Genomic DNA, 17,501 nt, shown 5'->3' on the forward strand with positions numbered 1-17,501 from the left:
GCAGATTGCCTGAGCTCATGGTTTTGAGACCAGTCTGAGCCAGAGCAAGACTTCATTTCTAAATACAGCCAGATATTGTGGTGGGCATTTATAGTCCCAGCTACTTGAGAAGCTGAGGCAAGAGAATTGCTTAAGCCCAGGAGTCTGAGGTTGCTGTGAGCTATGACGCCACAACACTCTACCAAGGGTGACAGAGTGAGACTGTCTCAAAAAAAGAAAGAAATTCATGTAAGATGATTGTTATTAAAATTTACTGAATTTTGGCGAAGAAATTTTCATTTAAAAAGCTTTACTATCTAGCCGGGCGTTGTGGCGGGCGCCTGTAGTCCCAGCTACTCGGGAGGCTGAGGCAAGAGAATCGCTTAAGCCCAGGAGTTGGAGGTTGCTGTGAGCTGTGTGAGGCCACAGCACTCTACCGAGGGCCATAAAGTGAGACTCTGTCTCTACAAAAAAAAAAAAAAAAAAAAAAAAAAAAAAGCTTTACTATCTTTTTTCTTATCTCTAATGTAGTTACATAAAGAAAATTTTAAGATTACCATAAAAACATTAGTTTTAATTAATTTCTTGTTTTCCCTTAAGGCAATGCTATCTAAAAAAGTACTCACTAGCTACATGTGACTGCCTACTTTTATTTAAATTCATTATAATTAAGTTTCAGTTCCCCAGTCAACTAAGAACATGTCAAATGCTCAATAGCTACAGAAATATATCTTTTTTTGTTTAGACAAGAGTCTCACTATGTTGCCCTCGATAGAGTGCTGTGGTGTCATAGCTCACAGCAACCTCAAACTTTCGGGCTTAAGTGATTCTCTATCCTCAGCCTCTCAAAGTAGCTGGGATGATATGTGGCTACCTCAATGCCCGACTATTTTTTTTTTTTTTTGTTGTTGTTGTTATTATCGTTGTCATTGTTGTTTAGCAGGCCCAGCTGGGTTGAAACCTGCCAGCCCTGGTGTATGTGGCCGGCACCCTAACCACTGAGCTACGGGTGGGAAGCCTGCATGATAGTTTCTCTTTTTTTTGTAGAGACAGAGTTTCACTCTATCGCCCTTGGTAGAATGCCATGGTGTCACACAGCTCACAGCAACCTCCAACTTCTAGGCTTAGCGGATTCTCTTGCCTCAGCCTCCCAAATAGCTGGGACTACAGGCACTCACCACAACGCCCGGCTATTTTTTGGTTGCAGTTTGGCTGGGGCTGGGTTTGAACCGGCCACCCATGGGGCCAGCGCCTTACCCACTGAAGCCACAGGTGCCGCCCAGTAGTTTCTTATCAAAATGTAATGTCACATATCAAAAATATATAATGTGAATAACAAAATCCTTTAACCATTAACTCCATCTGAAATACATATCCCTGTTAATAGCAACAGAAAATGACAGAGACATAAAAAAAATAAAATAAAATACATATCCCAAGACAATAACTTAAAATGGAAGAAAGAAGATACAAAATAAAATTGAAGTGTTATGTCAAAGCTAAATATTAAGAATTTGAGAGCTGGCCTGGCACCCGTGGCTCAAGCGGCTAAGACGCCAGCCACATACACCTGAGCTGGCGGGTTCGAATCCAGCCTGGGTCTGCCAAACAACAATGACAAAACAGCAGGGCGTTGTGGCGGGCGCCCAAGTCCTAGCTACTTAGGAGGTGAAGGCAGGAGAATTGCTTGAGCCTAGGAGTTGGAGGTTGCTATGAGCTGTGATGCCACAGCACTCTACCCAGGGTGACAGCTTGAGGCTCTGTCTCAAAAAAAAAAAAAAAAAAAAAATATTGAGAGCTAAGTGTGATGGCTTATGTATGTAATCCCAGCATTTTGGGAGGCTAATGAAGAAGGATTACTTGAGGCCAGAAATTCAAGACCAGCCTGGACAACATAATGAGACCTTGTCTCTACCCAAAAAATTTTCAAAATGAGATAGGCACAGTGGTATATGCTGTGGTTTCAGTTAGTTGGGAGGCTGAGGCAAAAGGGCTGCTGAGCCCAGGAGTCTGAGACTACACTGAGGTATGATGAACCACCGTGCTCCAGAGCCTGGGGAACAGAACAAGACCATGTCTTAATAAAATAAAATAAAAACCTGAAAACAAATTCAAATGCACAGGCTAGGCGCCATAATCCTCACACTCAGGGAGGCTGAGGTGGGAGGATTGCTTGAACACAGGCGTTTCAGACCAGCCTCAGTAAGAATGAGATCCTGGGGCGGCGCCTGTGGCTCAGTGAGTAGGGCGCCAGTCCCATATGCCGAGGGTGGCGGGTTCAAACCCAGCCCCGGCCAAACTGCAACCAAAAAATAGCCGGGCGTTGTGGCGGGCGCCTGTAGTCCCAGCTGCTCGGGAGGCTGAGGCAAGAGAATCGCGTAAGCCCAAGAGTTAAGAGGTTGCTGTGAGCCGTGTGACGCCACGGCACTCTACCCGAGGGCGGTACAGTGAGACTCTGTCTCTACAAAAAAAAAAAAAAAAAAAAGAATGAGATCCTGTCTCTACTAAAAATGGAAAAATAAGCCTGGCACAGTGGTGGGTGCCTATAGTCCCAGCTACTTGGGAGGCTAACACAAGAGGATTGTTTGAACCCAGGAGTTTGAGGTTGCTGTGAGCTACGCTAAGGCCATGGCACTCCAGCCCAGGCAATAGAGACTCTGTTGCAAACAGACAGACAAACAAAAACTAACCAAACACAGAATACTAAGTTATTTTAAACAGCGACTATGGAAACTTGAAAAGCTGAGGAAGATAGCTGTCACTTCTGTGCTCCATAAAATGTATAAGCAAATATAACATGAACCATAAGAAAATGTGAAATACCTTATAATAGTTTAAGACTTAAAGGTTTTTTTCTATATTTAAGAATAATATAATCTCTAAGCTCTAAGTTCTGAAGAAAATCTCATATTAAATCTTCAAAATATCTCATAAATGCTAAAAAATTCACTTACGCCCACCAGGCCACCACTTAATGGAAGTCACAGTAGGACTGTTGAGAATGAATTCTTGGGTTTCAGGGTCGTATGTGGCTGTGGTTTCCAAGCCTCGAAGATGAGTTCCTTAGGAGATAAATTACATTTATTTCAGATGAAGTATTGGGGAAAAAAACAGACACAGGGTGAAATTTCCTGCCCTGTCCTTTAAGCTCTAGTGTCTCAAAGAAAAGCAAAATCTAACAACAAAAAATTTGTAGATGAGCCACAAATGGTTGATAACCAAGATACTTAATCTCCTATACCATCAGTTTCCATTAAGCTAAAAATATAAGCATCAAGCATGTTCTCTTTCTAACGTGATTCAGAGGATTTGTGAAATTTATTTAGATCGACCAAAAGAAAATGTAAAAGCAGCTTGGAATCATATTTTTTATACAATCATAATAAATGAATTTAACAGTGACGTTAACAACCATCCTTTTAAACCCATCTCTAAGTTGCAAGTATGCCAATTTCAACTCATACATACTGGGTTTACTTACTACACCAATTCAACACTCTAGAATTCTGTACTACTTAGAATAAGATAACATGATAGGAAGATGCTTCAGCTAGAGTTCTTATAAATTGGTAATTTATTTCAGAATGATTGTAGACTGGAAAATTAGAGTTTAAAAAGTCTATTATGGGGCAGCGCCTATGGCTCAAGGAGTAGGGCGCTGGTCCCATATGCCAGAGGTGGCGGGTTCAAACCCAGCCCCGGCCAAAACTGCAAAAAAAAAAAAGTCTATTATGGGCGGTGCCTGTGGCTCAGTCAGTAGGGTGCCAGCCCCATATACCAAGGGTGGTGGGTTCAAATCCAGCCCTGACAAAACTACAACAAAAAATAGCCAGGCGTTGAGGCGGGCGCCTGTAGTCCCAGCTACTCCGGAGGCTGAGGCAAGAGAATCGCCTAAGCCCATGAGCTGGAGGTTGCTGTGAGCTGCGATACCGTAGCACTGTACCAAGGGTGACAAAGTGAGACTCTGGCTCTTAAAAAAAAAAAAAAAAAGGGGCGGCGCCTGTGGCTCAGTCGGTAAGGCGCTGGCCCCATATACCGAGGGTGGCGGGTTCAAACCCAGCCCCGGCCAAACTGCAACCAAAAAATAGCTGGGCGTTGTGGCAGGTGCCTGTAGTCCCAGCTACTTGGGAGTGTGAGGCAAGAGAATCGCTTAAGCCCAGGAGTTGGAGGTTGCTGTGAGCTGTGTGAGGCCACGGCACTCTACCGAGGGCCATAAAGTGAGACTCTGTCTCTACAAAAAAAAAAAAAGTCTATTATGGGGGGAAAGACCTGAAAAAATGTTTTTTAAATACCTACAGCTCCAGTGGTAAGGTCTGAGTTTATCCTGTAGCACTGATTTTCAACCAGTATGCCACAGAAATTTTTAAAGATCATTAATTAAATTATTTTTGAGAGTTCAAAGCACAGTAAGTAGATTCTTTTTTCTTTTTTTTTTTACTCTTTTCTGATCAACATAATTTAAGTGTGCTGTGGAAGATTAACTACAGGTTCAACTGTGCTGTAGCGGGTTTATTAGTGTAATGAGGTTCCAGTTACAAATATTTACTGGAGATGGATGGGATTTGTGTCTTAAATTCTAGCACAAACATGCCAAAGACTTTTGAAAAGAATCGTAGAAAAATGTAGGTGTCACTCTCTCTGTCATAATACCGAAGCATGCTGAGAACCTTTTACTTCATTGCTTTGATAACACTAACCTCACTAAAAAACCACACTTTGAAACATTAGAAACTTCTAGGCTGAGTAACAGAAATGGCCAACTTATGTATGATGGACAACCCAGACACACAGACTCCTTTTACCAAAGCAGCAGCTTTTACAGGAAAAAAGATAACATATTAAACAGAACAGATATGGACAAAATGTTTTCAAAAGCATAATCAACCAAACAGGATTCCACTTTGAGCCTTGTGAAAATACTGTAAAATACTACTTAGCACCACCCAAGAGAAGGCAGCAGCACAGACATAAGGAGCAAGCAGCAAACATACATTAAGCCAGTTTTTCTGAAACCTCAGAGCAAAGAAAGATAAGCCAGATGCAAATGAATGGCAAACACAGACACCAATGCAGAGCAGGTGATAAAGGAACAGCTATCATCTCCTGCCCCATCTAGGGTCACAAAGAAAGTCAGATGGGGGGCGGTAAGATAATGAAAGGTGGTGGATACAGAGGACAAAAGCACTGTCTGCAAGTATTGCTTACCTTAATTTTTCTACCCTCTGGTGCCAAGCCACCTTCAGAACTTTACTAGATTTACTGAATCAAGGTACAGTAACCTCAAGATACAAAATTTTGCATGCTTTGGTTATGACAAGCTACTCATTTCCCTTAAGCAAGTCAAAGAGTACACATATGATTTTTTTTTTAAGAGACAGAGTCTCATTTTATTGCCCTTGGTAGAGTACTGTGGTGTCACAGCTCACAGCAACCTCAAATTTCTGGGCTTAGGTGATTCTCTTGCCTCAGCCTTCCAAGTAGCTGAGACTATAGGCACCCGCCATGACACCTGGCTATTTTTTGTTGCAGTTTGGCCGGGGCCTGATTTGAACCCGCAATCCTTGGTATATGCGGCTGGCGTCCTACCCATTAAGCCACAGGCGCTGCCCAGTACACATGATTAATTTGTATTTCTTCTGGTATTTGTAAAAGTTCCTTAAGGTATCAGTGGTGAAGGTAATCAGTAACGAAGAAAAAAACATATAGTCTTCAGATACTATATGTGCCAGATTCTATATAACTTAAGTAAAACTAAAAAACCACTTGGTAAATAAGGCCTGATTTGCAATTCTTTACATTCTGAAAGGGAACTATGAAAAAAACAATCAGCATATCACTATGATAACATCACCTTTAATTTCCACTGACCAGAGCAATGTCTAAACCAAAACCTGGACTCTTCAGAAAGAGCTCATTTAAATAGATCACAGAGGCTTGGTGCCTGTGGCTCAAGCAGCTAAAGCTCCAGCTATATACACCTAAGCTGGTGGGTTCGAATCCAGCCCAGGCCCGCCAAACAACAATGATGGCTGGCAGCAAAAAATAGCCAAGGGTTGTGGCAGGTGCCTGTAGTCCCAGCTACTTGGGAGGCGGAGGCAGGAGAATCACTTGAGCCCAGAAGTTGGAGGTTGCTGTCAGCTGTGATGCCACAGCACTCCACCCAGGATGACAGCTTGAGGCTCTGTCTCAAAATTTATACATAAATAAACAAATAGATCACAGAAGGTGATGAACCACTGCTAGCATGTGGTGGATACTCCATACATGCTAAGCTCGCACGGACCCGCCCAGCCCAGAAGGTAGACTGAATACACCATACCATGACCCATCTCTGTCTGGGCATAAGTGCCAATGATCTCCAAGTTCCAGGCGGGCATGAAGAAGCGCTCTTGCTGCTCCTGAGTTGCCTGGTGAAGCAAGGTAGGCAGGAACATGCCCAGGTGGAGATCCAGGGGCTCAGGCCGCCCTCGGTGCACAAAGCTTCGATTACCAAGGATGGCCAATTTGAGAGAAGAGTCATCAGGTGTGAGAGAATCAGCAATTTAAATAGACAGAGCAAGAGAGGAGAAAAAAAAAAAACCTTCTGTAAGTATGAATTAGTTGAGTGCACTTTATCATGGAGAGGAGCACTGCCCTTTTCAGTATTATTACTTTAGAACTCTTGACAATTTCCATTTTTCCTCAGTTGGCAAGGAATGTGGCAGGGACTGGATGCTGATCAGAAGCCTGTGCAGCACAAAACCATGTGTGCAAGGCAGAGGTTTCCAGCCTAGCAATTACAACAAAGACAATAAAAAATTTGGAAAGGTTATGCAGAATGGAGAATTTAATTCGTACAAGGATTTCCTCTAACAAGGTAAGACATGAGAACAAAGTAGTTCTCTCAAAGTGACAAAATATGAGCCCCCAGACTAAAGCTTTTCCTAGATGCAATTTCAATAATGCTTCTAGGTTAGGATATCTTATTTTATCCGCAAAACATCCAGCATAGGTCCACATTCCTCATAAAACTCCAATCATTTCATTTCGATTCATCGCGTCAAATATTCAGCCATGCTCTCTCTACTGAGACAATTTAATACAAAAATTGACAGTGCTCTTCGTCCCAATAATTTATTTCAGAAATTAAAAAATGCAATTATTAGTGAAGATCATAACAATTACAAGTTACAGATCCATGCATAATAAGCTCACCAATGATACATTGGCTTTTAGTTATTTTAAATCCACCTTCTGGGGTTATTCATTTCCATTTAAAATCTGTAGTTTTCTTAAAGTTCTGTGTGGATTTATTTCTAAGGACAGGAAATCGTTTTGTTGTTGTTGTTTTTTTTTTTGTAAAGACAGAGTCTCACTTTATTGCCCCCGGTAGAGTGCCATGGTGACACACAGCTTACAGCAACCTTCAACTCCTGGGCTTAGGCGATTCTCCTGCCTCAGCCTCCTGAGCAGCTGGGACTACAGGCACCCGCCACAACCCCTGACAATTTGGCCGGGGCTGGGTTTGAATCCGTCACCGTCAGTATATGGGGCCGGTGCCCTACTCACTGAGCCACAGGCGCCACCCAGTTTTGTTTTATTTTTCTGTATTATTAGCATTCTGTTTAACTTCCAGCTCCAAATCAATCAGCTCTACTTAGTTGTCTTAGAAATGAGCCTAAACAATGTTTCAGTTTTAAATTTCTCCAACAGTTTGTTCCATGTAAGACAGGAGGAAAATAACTAGGCATAGGTCTCAGGCAAGGGCTTGATCAATTACTTCTGTTCACAGGCTATGCTTTCAGCTAACCAATCACATAAAAATCAAAGAATGTGTGACTAAATCTCTCATTTTACAGAGAAGAAATTAAGACTCAAATGGATTAAGTGCCTTGTTCAGGTAAAAAAAAAAAATGGCAAAACAAGGACAAGAACCTTGACACCTAATCCTGTCTTCTAGTTGAGGAAATGATTGTACAAGTGCTGTGTGGGCTAAGGACTATGATGAAGACACTAAAAAGACAGACCAAAAAGCCAGAGCTGTCCATGAAAGCAGCAAAAGGGAAAATTGTTAAAGATGTTACCATTGATGAAAACTGGGGTACTACTTTTGTAACTTCCGATGATTTTATGATCATTTCAAAATAAAAACTACTTGACGCAGTGGCTCACACCTGTAATCTTAGAACTCTGGGAAGCCAAAGCAGGTGGATTGCCTAAGTTCAGGAGTTCAAGACTACCCTGAGCAAGAGCAAGACCCCTGTCTCTAAAAACAGCTGGATGATGCAGCAGGTGCCTGTAGTCCTAGCTACTCGGGAGGCTGAGGCAGGAGGATCCCTTGAACTCACAAGTTTGAGGTTGCTGAGCTATGATGCCATGGCACTCTACTGAGGGTGACATAGTGAGACTATGTCTCAAAAAGGAAATAAATAAAAATAATGGCTCATCACCTGTAGCTCAGTGGCTAGGGTGCCAGCCACATACACCAGAGCTGGCGGGTCTGTACCCTGCCCAGGCCTGCCAAACAACAATGACAATTACAACCAAAAAAATAGCTGGGAGTTGTCGCGGGTGCCTGTGGTCCCAGCTACCTAGGAGACTGAGGCAAGAGAATTGCTTAAGCCCAGGAGTTTGAGGTTGCTGTGAGCTGTGATGACATTGTACTCTACACAGGGCGACATAGTGAGACACTATCTCAAAACAAAATAAAATAAAAAATAAATAAAAATTAAAAATTAAAACAAACAAAAAAAACGGAACTCCCAAGACAAACACATACATGGGATGATAGTGTCCTTCATTCACAAATAAAGAGTGTCAACTGTGGGTGGCGCCTGTGGCTCAGTGGGTATGGTGCCTAGGGTGGTGGGTTCGAACCCTACCCTGGCCAAACTGCAATAAAAAATAGCTGGGCGTTGTGGCAGGCGCCTGTAGTCCCAGCTACTCGGGAGGCTGAGGTAGGAGAATCACCTAAGCCCAGGAGTTGAAGGTTGCTGTAAGCTGTGACACCACAGCACTCTACAAAGGGCGATAAAATGAGACTCTGTCTCAAAAAAAAAAAAGTGTCAACTATGCCCAGCTTTTATTTTTATTTTACTTTTTTGAGTCTTACTTTGTCACCCTTGGTAGAGTGCTATGGCATCATAGCTCACAGCAACTTCAAACTCCTGGGCTTAAGCAATTCTCTTGCCTCAGTCTCCTAGATAGCTGGGAGTATAGGCACACACCACAACACCTGGCTATTTTTTTTTTTTTTTTTGGCCGGGGCTGGGTTTGAACCCGCCACCTCTGGCATATGGGACCGGTGCCTTACTCCTTGAGCCACAGGCGCCGCCAACACCTAGCTATTTTTAGAGAGGTGGTCTTGCTCTGGCTCAGGCTGGTCTTGAACCCGTGAGCTCAGGCAATCTACTAACCTTGGCCTCCCAAGTGCTGGGATTACAGGTGTGAGCCATCTCGATGGGCCTTGTACCCAGCTTTTAAAAGACTAGGTGGCTCACACCTGTAATCCTAGCACTCCAGGCCAAGTGGGTGGACTGCCTGAACTCACAGATTCCAAACCAGCTTGAGCAAGAGCAAGACCCCGTCTCTAAAAATGGCCCAGGTACTTGGGTTGCTGAGGCAAGAGGATCATTTGAGCCCAGAATTTTGAAGTTTCTATGAGCTATGAAGGAGTTTGAGGTTGCTATGAGCTATGACACTATGGCACTCTACCAAAGGCGACAAAGTGAGACTCTGTCTCAAAATAAAAAAATAAATAAATAGGGTGGCACTTATGGCTCAAGGAGTAGGGCATCAGCCCCATATAACGGAGGTGGCGGGTTCAAACCTGGCTCCAGTCAAAAACTGAAAAAATAAAAATAAATAAATAAAATAAAATAGGAAGAAAATCAACAGATGCCTAGGACCTGAAGGGGGGAAGGTAAGTTAGGACCAAACCTAGGGCAGCCATATTTAGTGTTTTTATGGGAGGCTAGTTTGCTTGATTAGAAATCAGAGCAATTCCTGGTGAAAGGGAAGGCCAGGAGGAAGGTCCATGGAAGGTTTGTGTCTGTGGTGCACCAGGGAGCAATGATAAGCTCTACAAAATAACACCCTCTACGGCAGGAGCAAAAATACGAGTCAGAAACTGTTTTGAGACTGAAGAATATTTTCAGGAAGATAAGGATCATTCAGAAGTACTTAAAACTGAGAAATTTTTTTGGGGGGGAGGGCGGTCTTTTAGAGACAGAGTCTCACTTTGTCACCCTGGGTAGAGTGCCATGGTATCACAGCTCACAGTAACCTCTAGCTCTTGGGCTTAGGCGATTCTCTTGCCTCAGCCTCCCGATTAGCTGGAACTACAGGCAACTGCCACAATGCCCGGCTATTTTTTTTGTTGTTGCAGTTTGGCAGGGGCCAGGATTGAACCCGCCACCCTCAGTATATGGGGCCGCCCCAAGAAATGTTACAATGAGAAAGTAACCTGGATAGTTTCTGACTTGACCCAAGCATTTATTGTATAAAATGCTTATGTGTGATAAAGATATTATTATTATTATTTTTTTATTGTTGGGGATTCATTGAGGGTACAATAAGCCAGGTTAAAAGATATTATTTTTAAATAATTTATTATAAAAATCACAAGGAAACAATATACAGTAGAAGCTCTGTAATTTGATCACCCAAGGGACTGCAATACATTGGGCAACGTAAGGAACTAGGCCCACTGTACTGACACATACATGTCGGTCTATGAAGATTAGGTCAGTTTAAGAGGGTGGTCAGCTACAGAGGTTCTACTGTACTTGGGGAAGCACTACAGTCAGTTGTTTTATTTTTTATTTATTTATTTTTTCAGGTAGATGATTTTCTTTTCTTTTTCTTTTTTTTTTGTAGAGACAGAGTCTCACTGTACCACCCTCGGGTAGAGTGCCGTGGCGTCACACGGCTCACAGCAACCTCTAACTCTTGGGCTTACGCAATTCTCTTGCCTGAGCCTCCAGAGCAGCTGGGACTACAGGCGCCTGCCACAACACCCGGCTATTTTTTTGTTGCAGTTTGGTCGGGGCTGGGTTTGAACCCGCCACCCTCGGCATATGGGGCCGGCACCCTACTCACTGAGCCACAGGCACCGCCCTCAGTCAGTTGTTTTAAAACCATAACATTGAAAAGCCTTGCCAGCCAATACTGAGGAAAAACAATTAGATTAATAATGATGAAGGAAAAAATAAAAATGCCTGTCTGTAGACGGCATGATTATAATCTTAAATACCAACAAAAAAATACCAGCAATAATAAATGACTTAAGAATAGGTGCAGGGAGGCTCGGTGCCTGTGGCTCAAGCAGCTAAGGTGCCAGCCACATACACATGAGCTGGTGGCTTTGAATCCAGCCTGGGCCCGCCAAACAACAATGACAGCTACAACCAAAAAATAGTCGGGCGTTGTGGCAGGCGCCTGTAGTCCCAGCTACTTGGGAGGCTGAGGCAAGAGAATCGCTTAAGCTCAGGAGTTGGAGGTTGCTGTGAGCTATGAAACCACAGCACTCTACCCAGGGTGACAGCTTGAGGCTCTGTCACCCACAAAAAAAGAAATCTTATAGAATGTTTTTATATCTTGACAAATTTAGATCAGAATTCATCTAGATTTTAGATTCTAGAATAATAAGCAGGAGAGAATACCAAATACAGGTTGTCCATAAAGTTCATGTGCAGTTTTAAATTGCACACTATTTTAAATTGCATACTATCTTTATGGACACCCTGTATATGTATCCTGAAATGTAACAATAGTTGGCTTATCCTATCAGACTTAAAAATACCTTACAATGAGCCCAAATTTATGACTTTAGAACAAAAACAAAGAAAGAAATATGTCAGTGTAATTATGTTTAAAGTTTCCTAAATAAATTTAAACTATTATAAAACAAACCAGAAAGAACATAATGGGAAAAGAACTACTAGTTAATGAACTAGGAAACCAAACAGGATTCATTCCCGATGCATATCACATACAAGTCAAAGCATTAAACATAAAATAAAAAGTATTGCAAGATAATTATCCAAGTTATGAGAGGGAGAATATTTATATCTATTTAGAGAAGGATAAATTGAATACAGAGGCCAAAACAAAGCAGAAGATAATGGGAAAAATACTAGATACAATATATCATATAAGGTCCATATGCAGATTCTATTTAATCAGTATTCAAAGGGGAAAAGTCCCATTTTACATACAAGAAATGCAAACAGTAACCAAAATATGTAATAACCTCCAGGCTTATCAGCAATGGAAAATTAAAACTTTCTTAGATATACAGTAAAACCAATAGTTGACATAATTTTCATAGATGAGACATGTACCACATGTACTCAATGGAAGACTGACCTCCATATATTGACCACCTCTGTAAGTTGTATCTTGACCACTTGGATTGTGACACACAATGTTAATTTACCCTGTATAACTTGACCAGTTGAGTCCACTCTACACCAAGGGGTAGAAGGTGTGGGCTTTTCCCCTTAGTATTATTTTTTCTTTAGTTTAAGTTGTTTTTTCATGTTTTATTATTACCACCTGTTGGATTAGGCCTACGGCCCTATTGTTTATCATGTGTTGCATTAGATTTTTCAACATGAAGGACTGGTCAGATTGTAAGTACATCCTTCAATTACTGAAAAATTTTACAGTTAATCAAGACATGATGATGGGGCAGTGCCTGTGGCTCAGTCAGTAAGGCGCCGGCCCCATATACCGAGGGTGGCGGGTTCAAGCCCGGCCCCGGCCAAACTGCAACCAAAAAAAAAAAAATAGCCGGGCGTTGTGGCGGGCGCCTGTAGTCCCAGCTAATCGGGAGGCTGAGGCAAGAGAATCGCTTAAGCCCAGGAGTTGGAGGTTGCTGTGAGCTGTGTGAGGCCACGGCACTCTACCAAGGGCCATAAAGTGAGACTCTGTCTCTACAAAAAAAAAAAAAAAAGACATGATGGCCCAAAGGAAAGAACTCAAAGAGCTGACATTGAAGGAAAAAATTGATATTCTACATTTTCTGGAAAACAGCAGTCCAAAGGAAGAAAGTAAAACATTTTTGTGTTAGCAAGATTACACTTAGCAACATCCAAAAACATAAACGTGAGCACTTGGAGAGCTATGGGAAGGAAAGTGGAGATCTACAGCAGAAAAGGAGGAAAACTTCCCTCCATAAAGTCAACGAAGCCACATTCCCTTGGTTCAAACAAATGAAGGCAGTTAACACCAGAACCTCCAGGCTGACATTCCAAGAAGTTGCTAAAAAATTTACACAGGAGGGCGGCGCCTGTGGCTCAAGGAGTAGGGCACTGGTCCCATATGCCGGAGGTGGCAGGTTCAAACCCAGCCCTGGCCAAAAAAAAAAAAATTTACACAGGAATTCAGGGTGGCAGATTTCCACGGATCAAGTGGTTGGCTTGAGAAATTTAAACTGCGATTCGAGATCTCCAGAAAGTCTTGTGAGGTGAATCCAATGAAGTTCCAATAGTAAAGTGTGGAAGAATGCATCAAAAAGTTCCTGGACTTAGGGTGGCGCCTGTGGCTCAGTGAGCAGGGCGCCGGCCCCATATGCCAAGGGTGGCGGGTTCAAACCCAGCCCTGGCCAAACTGCAACAAAAAAATAGCCGGGCGTTGTGGCGGGCGCCTGTAATCCCAGCTACTTGGGAGGCTGAGGCAAGAGAATCACTTAAGCCCAGGAGTTGGAGGTTGCTGTGAGCTGTGTGATGCCACGGCACTCTACCGAGGGCCATAAAGTGAGACTCTGTCTCTACAAAAAAAAAAAAAAAAAAAAGTTCCTGGACTTTACAGAGGCTTCAAAGATGACAACATCTTTAAACTGTGAGTGCAGACTCTTTTTCAAGACAATGCCTGACAAAAGTCTCATCATGAAGGGTGACAAGTGTTAAGAGCAGAAAACTTTCCAAAGAATGTTTCACAGTTCTGCTTTGCACTAGCTTGAACGGCGAGAATCTAAAGCCCTTGGTGATTAGTAAATCGGCAAAGCCAAACACATTCAAGAACCTGAAACCGAATGATCTCCCTGTCACTGGAGATCAGACAAATGTACACAGATGACTCGTGCCCTATTTTGAGTATGGGGGAGAAGGGTACTGATGGAGAAATGTAGAAGAAATGGTCTATTCTATTGACAGTAGACAACTATCCTGGCCACCCACAAGTGAAATCATCTCACAAACGTGAAATTTCTGCTATTAATATGACCTCAGAATCCAACATCTTGACCAAGGCATCATCAAAACATTTAAAATGCACTACTGAGGGCAGCCCCTGCAGTGAGTCATTACTAAAACATAAACTAATGGTCTGCCTGAAGAAGCGATTTCATCTGCTCCATGAGTTAATGCTCTGGATACTGTCCTCTGGATCAGTTCTGCTTGGAATAAAGTACAGCCAAAAATGACACAGAAGTGTTTTAACAAAGTTTAATTTGTCACTACCCAATAGCATGATGTTTTGGCCCCATCAGATAGTCCATCTCCCATGACAGAATTCAAAGGAGTAGATTTTGAAGGTTTTGTTGCAACAGAGGATGAGATGGCAACCTGTAATGAGCCTGACCCTGAAGTAATTTTCCCAGCGATACTGACCAAAGTACAGACCAGTGTAAAAGTACATGAAGCAGCTGATGAAGTGGAAGAAGTGAGGATGACACAGAAACTGCAAAGACTCCAAAGGAAGAGGATGCCAGGCATCTGATAATGCAGTTGAAGCCATTTGCTGCAGAAAAATGCCCAGATATGCTGGGCATTAAGAGTGCTTTCTCCATTTACATTTGTAATAAGAATAAGAAACAGACCAAGACTGACTCTTCAGTAAGTGATTAACCATGAGAAAACAGTAAATTTACCAATTTTTGAAGATACTGTATGATTTTACTATGTTTTGATTATGTATGATTTTGTATGATATTCTCTAATAAACGCTGTTCAAGAAAGTAAAGTATGTGTTCATAGGCCCAGTTCCTGATATTGACTACCTCCATATGTCAACCTGTTTGTTACAGTCCCTTAGGTGGTCAACTTACAGAGGTTCTACTGTATACAAAAGTAGCAAAAATTGATGGGGCCACGGATACAGATAGAGAAGCTGTTAAGTTTACTGTAAAATCAGTGCATCTTACAAGGGTACATGTGAAACTTGGTAAACAGTCTGTGAAGCTAGAGAATGATGCCCCATGATCATATCAATGTACACAGCTATGATTTAATAAAAAAAAAAAAAAAGAAAAAAAAAGTTTACTGTAAAATGTCTCTGTATTTTAGGAAAAGTCTCAAACTATGCAGCAAAAACTATAAAATGCTCATTCCCATCAATGCAGTAATTCATTTCTGAGATACTTCAAAGGCATAATCCCAAGGAATATAGCTTTCATAAAGTTTATATTACTTTCAATAATAGTGGGGAAACTGGAAAAATCCCAATCCCCAGTAGAGCAAGTTTCATGGTTAGTCTAACAGGGAAGAGAATCATTTGCGAAAGACACTGTTAGTATGGAAAAAGAAGAAAGAAAGAGGAGATGAGGGAAAGAAAGATTGATGACTTACAAACCAAGTTTACCATCTGTCTCTTCAGTTTCCCAGAAAAAAAGGTGCTCTTTATTTGATATTTAAGTATTTGATGGGAATTTGCAAGGATACTACATCATCTTAAGGACACTGACTATGTATTATATAAGCTCTGTATTCCTAAACATATAATAGAAAACAAGGCAAGAAGAATCCCTTGGGGCGGTGCCTCTGGCTCAGTGAGTTGGGAGCCGGCCCCATATACCAAGGGTGGTAGGTTCAAAGCTGGCCCTGACCAAACTGCAACAAAAAAATAGCCAGGTGTTATGGCAGGCACCTGTAGTCCCAGCTACCTGGGAGACTGAGGCAAGAGAATCGCCTAAGCCCAAGAGCTGGAGGTTGCTGTGAGCTGTGACACCACGGCATTCTACTGAGGATGACAAAGTGAGATTCTCAAAGAAAAAAAAAAAAGAATCCCTTGAAGGCTTGGCTCAGTGGCTACGGTGCCAGCCACATACATGGTGCCTGGTGGGTTCGAACTCACCCCGGGCCTGCCAAACAACAGTAACAAGTACAACCAAAAAATGGCTGGGTGTCAGGTGGCGCCTGTGGCTCAGTGAGTAGGGCGCCAGCCCCATATGCCGAGGGTGGCAGGTTCAAACCCAGCCCCGGCCAAACTGCAACCCAAAAATAGCCGGGCGTTGTGGCGGGCGCCTGTAGTCCCAGCTGCTCGGGAGGCTGAGGCAAGAGAATCGTGTAAGCCCAAGAGTTAAGAGGTTGCCGTGAGCCGTGTGACGCCACGGCACTCTACCCGAGGGCGGTACAGTGAGACTCTGTCTCTACACAAAAAAAAAAAAAAAAAAATGGCTGGGTGTCACGGTGGGCACTTGGAAGTGTCCCAGCTACTTGGAAGGCTGAGGCAGGAGACTTGCTAAAGCCCTGGAGTTTGAGGTTGCTGTGAGCTGTGATACCACATTACTCTACCGAGGGCAACATAGTGAAACTCTGTCTAAAAAAAAAAAATCCCTATGAAGTGACCAGATCATGAAACCATCAAATATCTATGAAAAGCATACTACCTGCTTTCTGACTTAAACAAACCTGCAGTTGGGATGATAATGCTGGGCCAAATTTCAGCAGGCAGGGAGAGGGGTCATCTGTAGCTCAGGCCTTTGCCTCTAAGGCTCAGAGAAGCAGAGCATGTGTGTGCCAGAATTTTTTTATGTGTCTTAGGAGGGAAGACACACTATAGAGAAGAGGCGGTTAGTAAGTTTTGATAACCCACTACCATTGAGCCAGCCAGACAGTATTGCCTTCTATGGAATACATAAAAATTTCTTCAACACCAAAGAGATTGGCAGTAGCACAACTTGAACAGAATGAGATCTAATTCTCAGAATGAGATCTAAATTCTGAGACTTTGGAAAATTGGTCAACCATGATTGTCTAAAGTGTTCTCACAGAACCAGCTATAACTTTGAGGTTGGGATTCTTTCACCTCTAGTTGAGGTTGCTGTGAGCTGTGATGGCATGGCACTCTACCAAGGGTGACATAGGGAAACTCTTGTCTCAAAAAAAAAAAGAATATTAAAATTCAGTCATCTACAGAAAGGCCTGGTCACCAGTTTTACCTCTTCTTTTTAGCAAGTCTTCTGCCTCAGCCTTCCAAGTAGCTGGGACCACAAATGCCCACCACAATGCCTGGCCCCTGCCAAACTGCAACAAAAAAAATAGCTGGGCATTGTGGCGGGCACCTGTAGTCCCAGCTACTCGGGAGGCTGAAGCAAGAGAATTGTCTAAGCCCAGGAGTTGGAGGTTGCTGTGAGCTGTGATGCCACAGTACTCTAATGAGGGCGACGAAGTGAGACTCTGTCTCTAAAAAAATAAATACAAATAAATAAATGAATGCATAAGCCAGGAGCTGTGGCAGGTGCCTGTAGTCCCAACTACTTGGAAGGCTGAGGCAAGAGAATCACTTAAGCCCAAGAGTTTGAAGTTGCTGTGACCTGT

The 17,501-nt window shown here is 42.6% G+C and overlaps 1 protein-coding gene across 2 annotated transcripts in view; it reads right to left on the minus strand.

Moving 5' to 3' along the window:
* ACOX1 (acyl-CoA oxidase 1) overlaps window positions 1-17,501 on the minus strand; it is a 43,205-nt gene that overhangs the window by 13,113 nt on the left and 12,591 nt on the right. The window contains exons 3-4 of one of the 2 annotated variants that reach the window (XM_053569549.1): window positions 6,299-6,459; window positions 2,934-3,041 (exon numbers count right to left, since the gene is read on the minus strand). In XM_053569549.1, the coding sequence (XP_053425524.1) occupies window positions 2,934-3,041; window positions 6,299-6,459 (269 nt within the window). The remainder of the gene's footprint in view (window positions 1-2,933; window positions 3,042-6,298; window positions 6,460-17,501) is intronic. The other variant, XM_053569550.1, reaches the window with a different exon arrangement.

The sequence above is a fragment of the Nycticebus coucang genome, chromosome 18, assembly GCF_027406575.1.
Source record: "Nycticebus coucang isolate mNycCou1 chromosome 18, mNycCou1.pri, whole genome shotgun sequence".
Taxonomy (NCBI): Eukaryota; Metazoa; Chordata; class Mammalia; order Primates; family Lorisidae; genus Nycticebus; species Nycticebus coucang.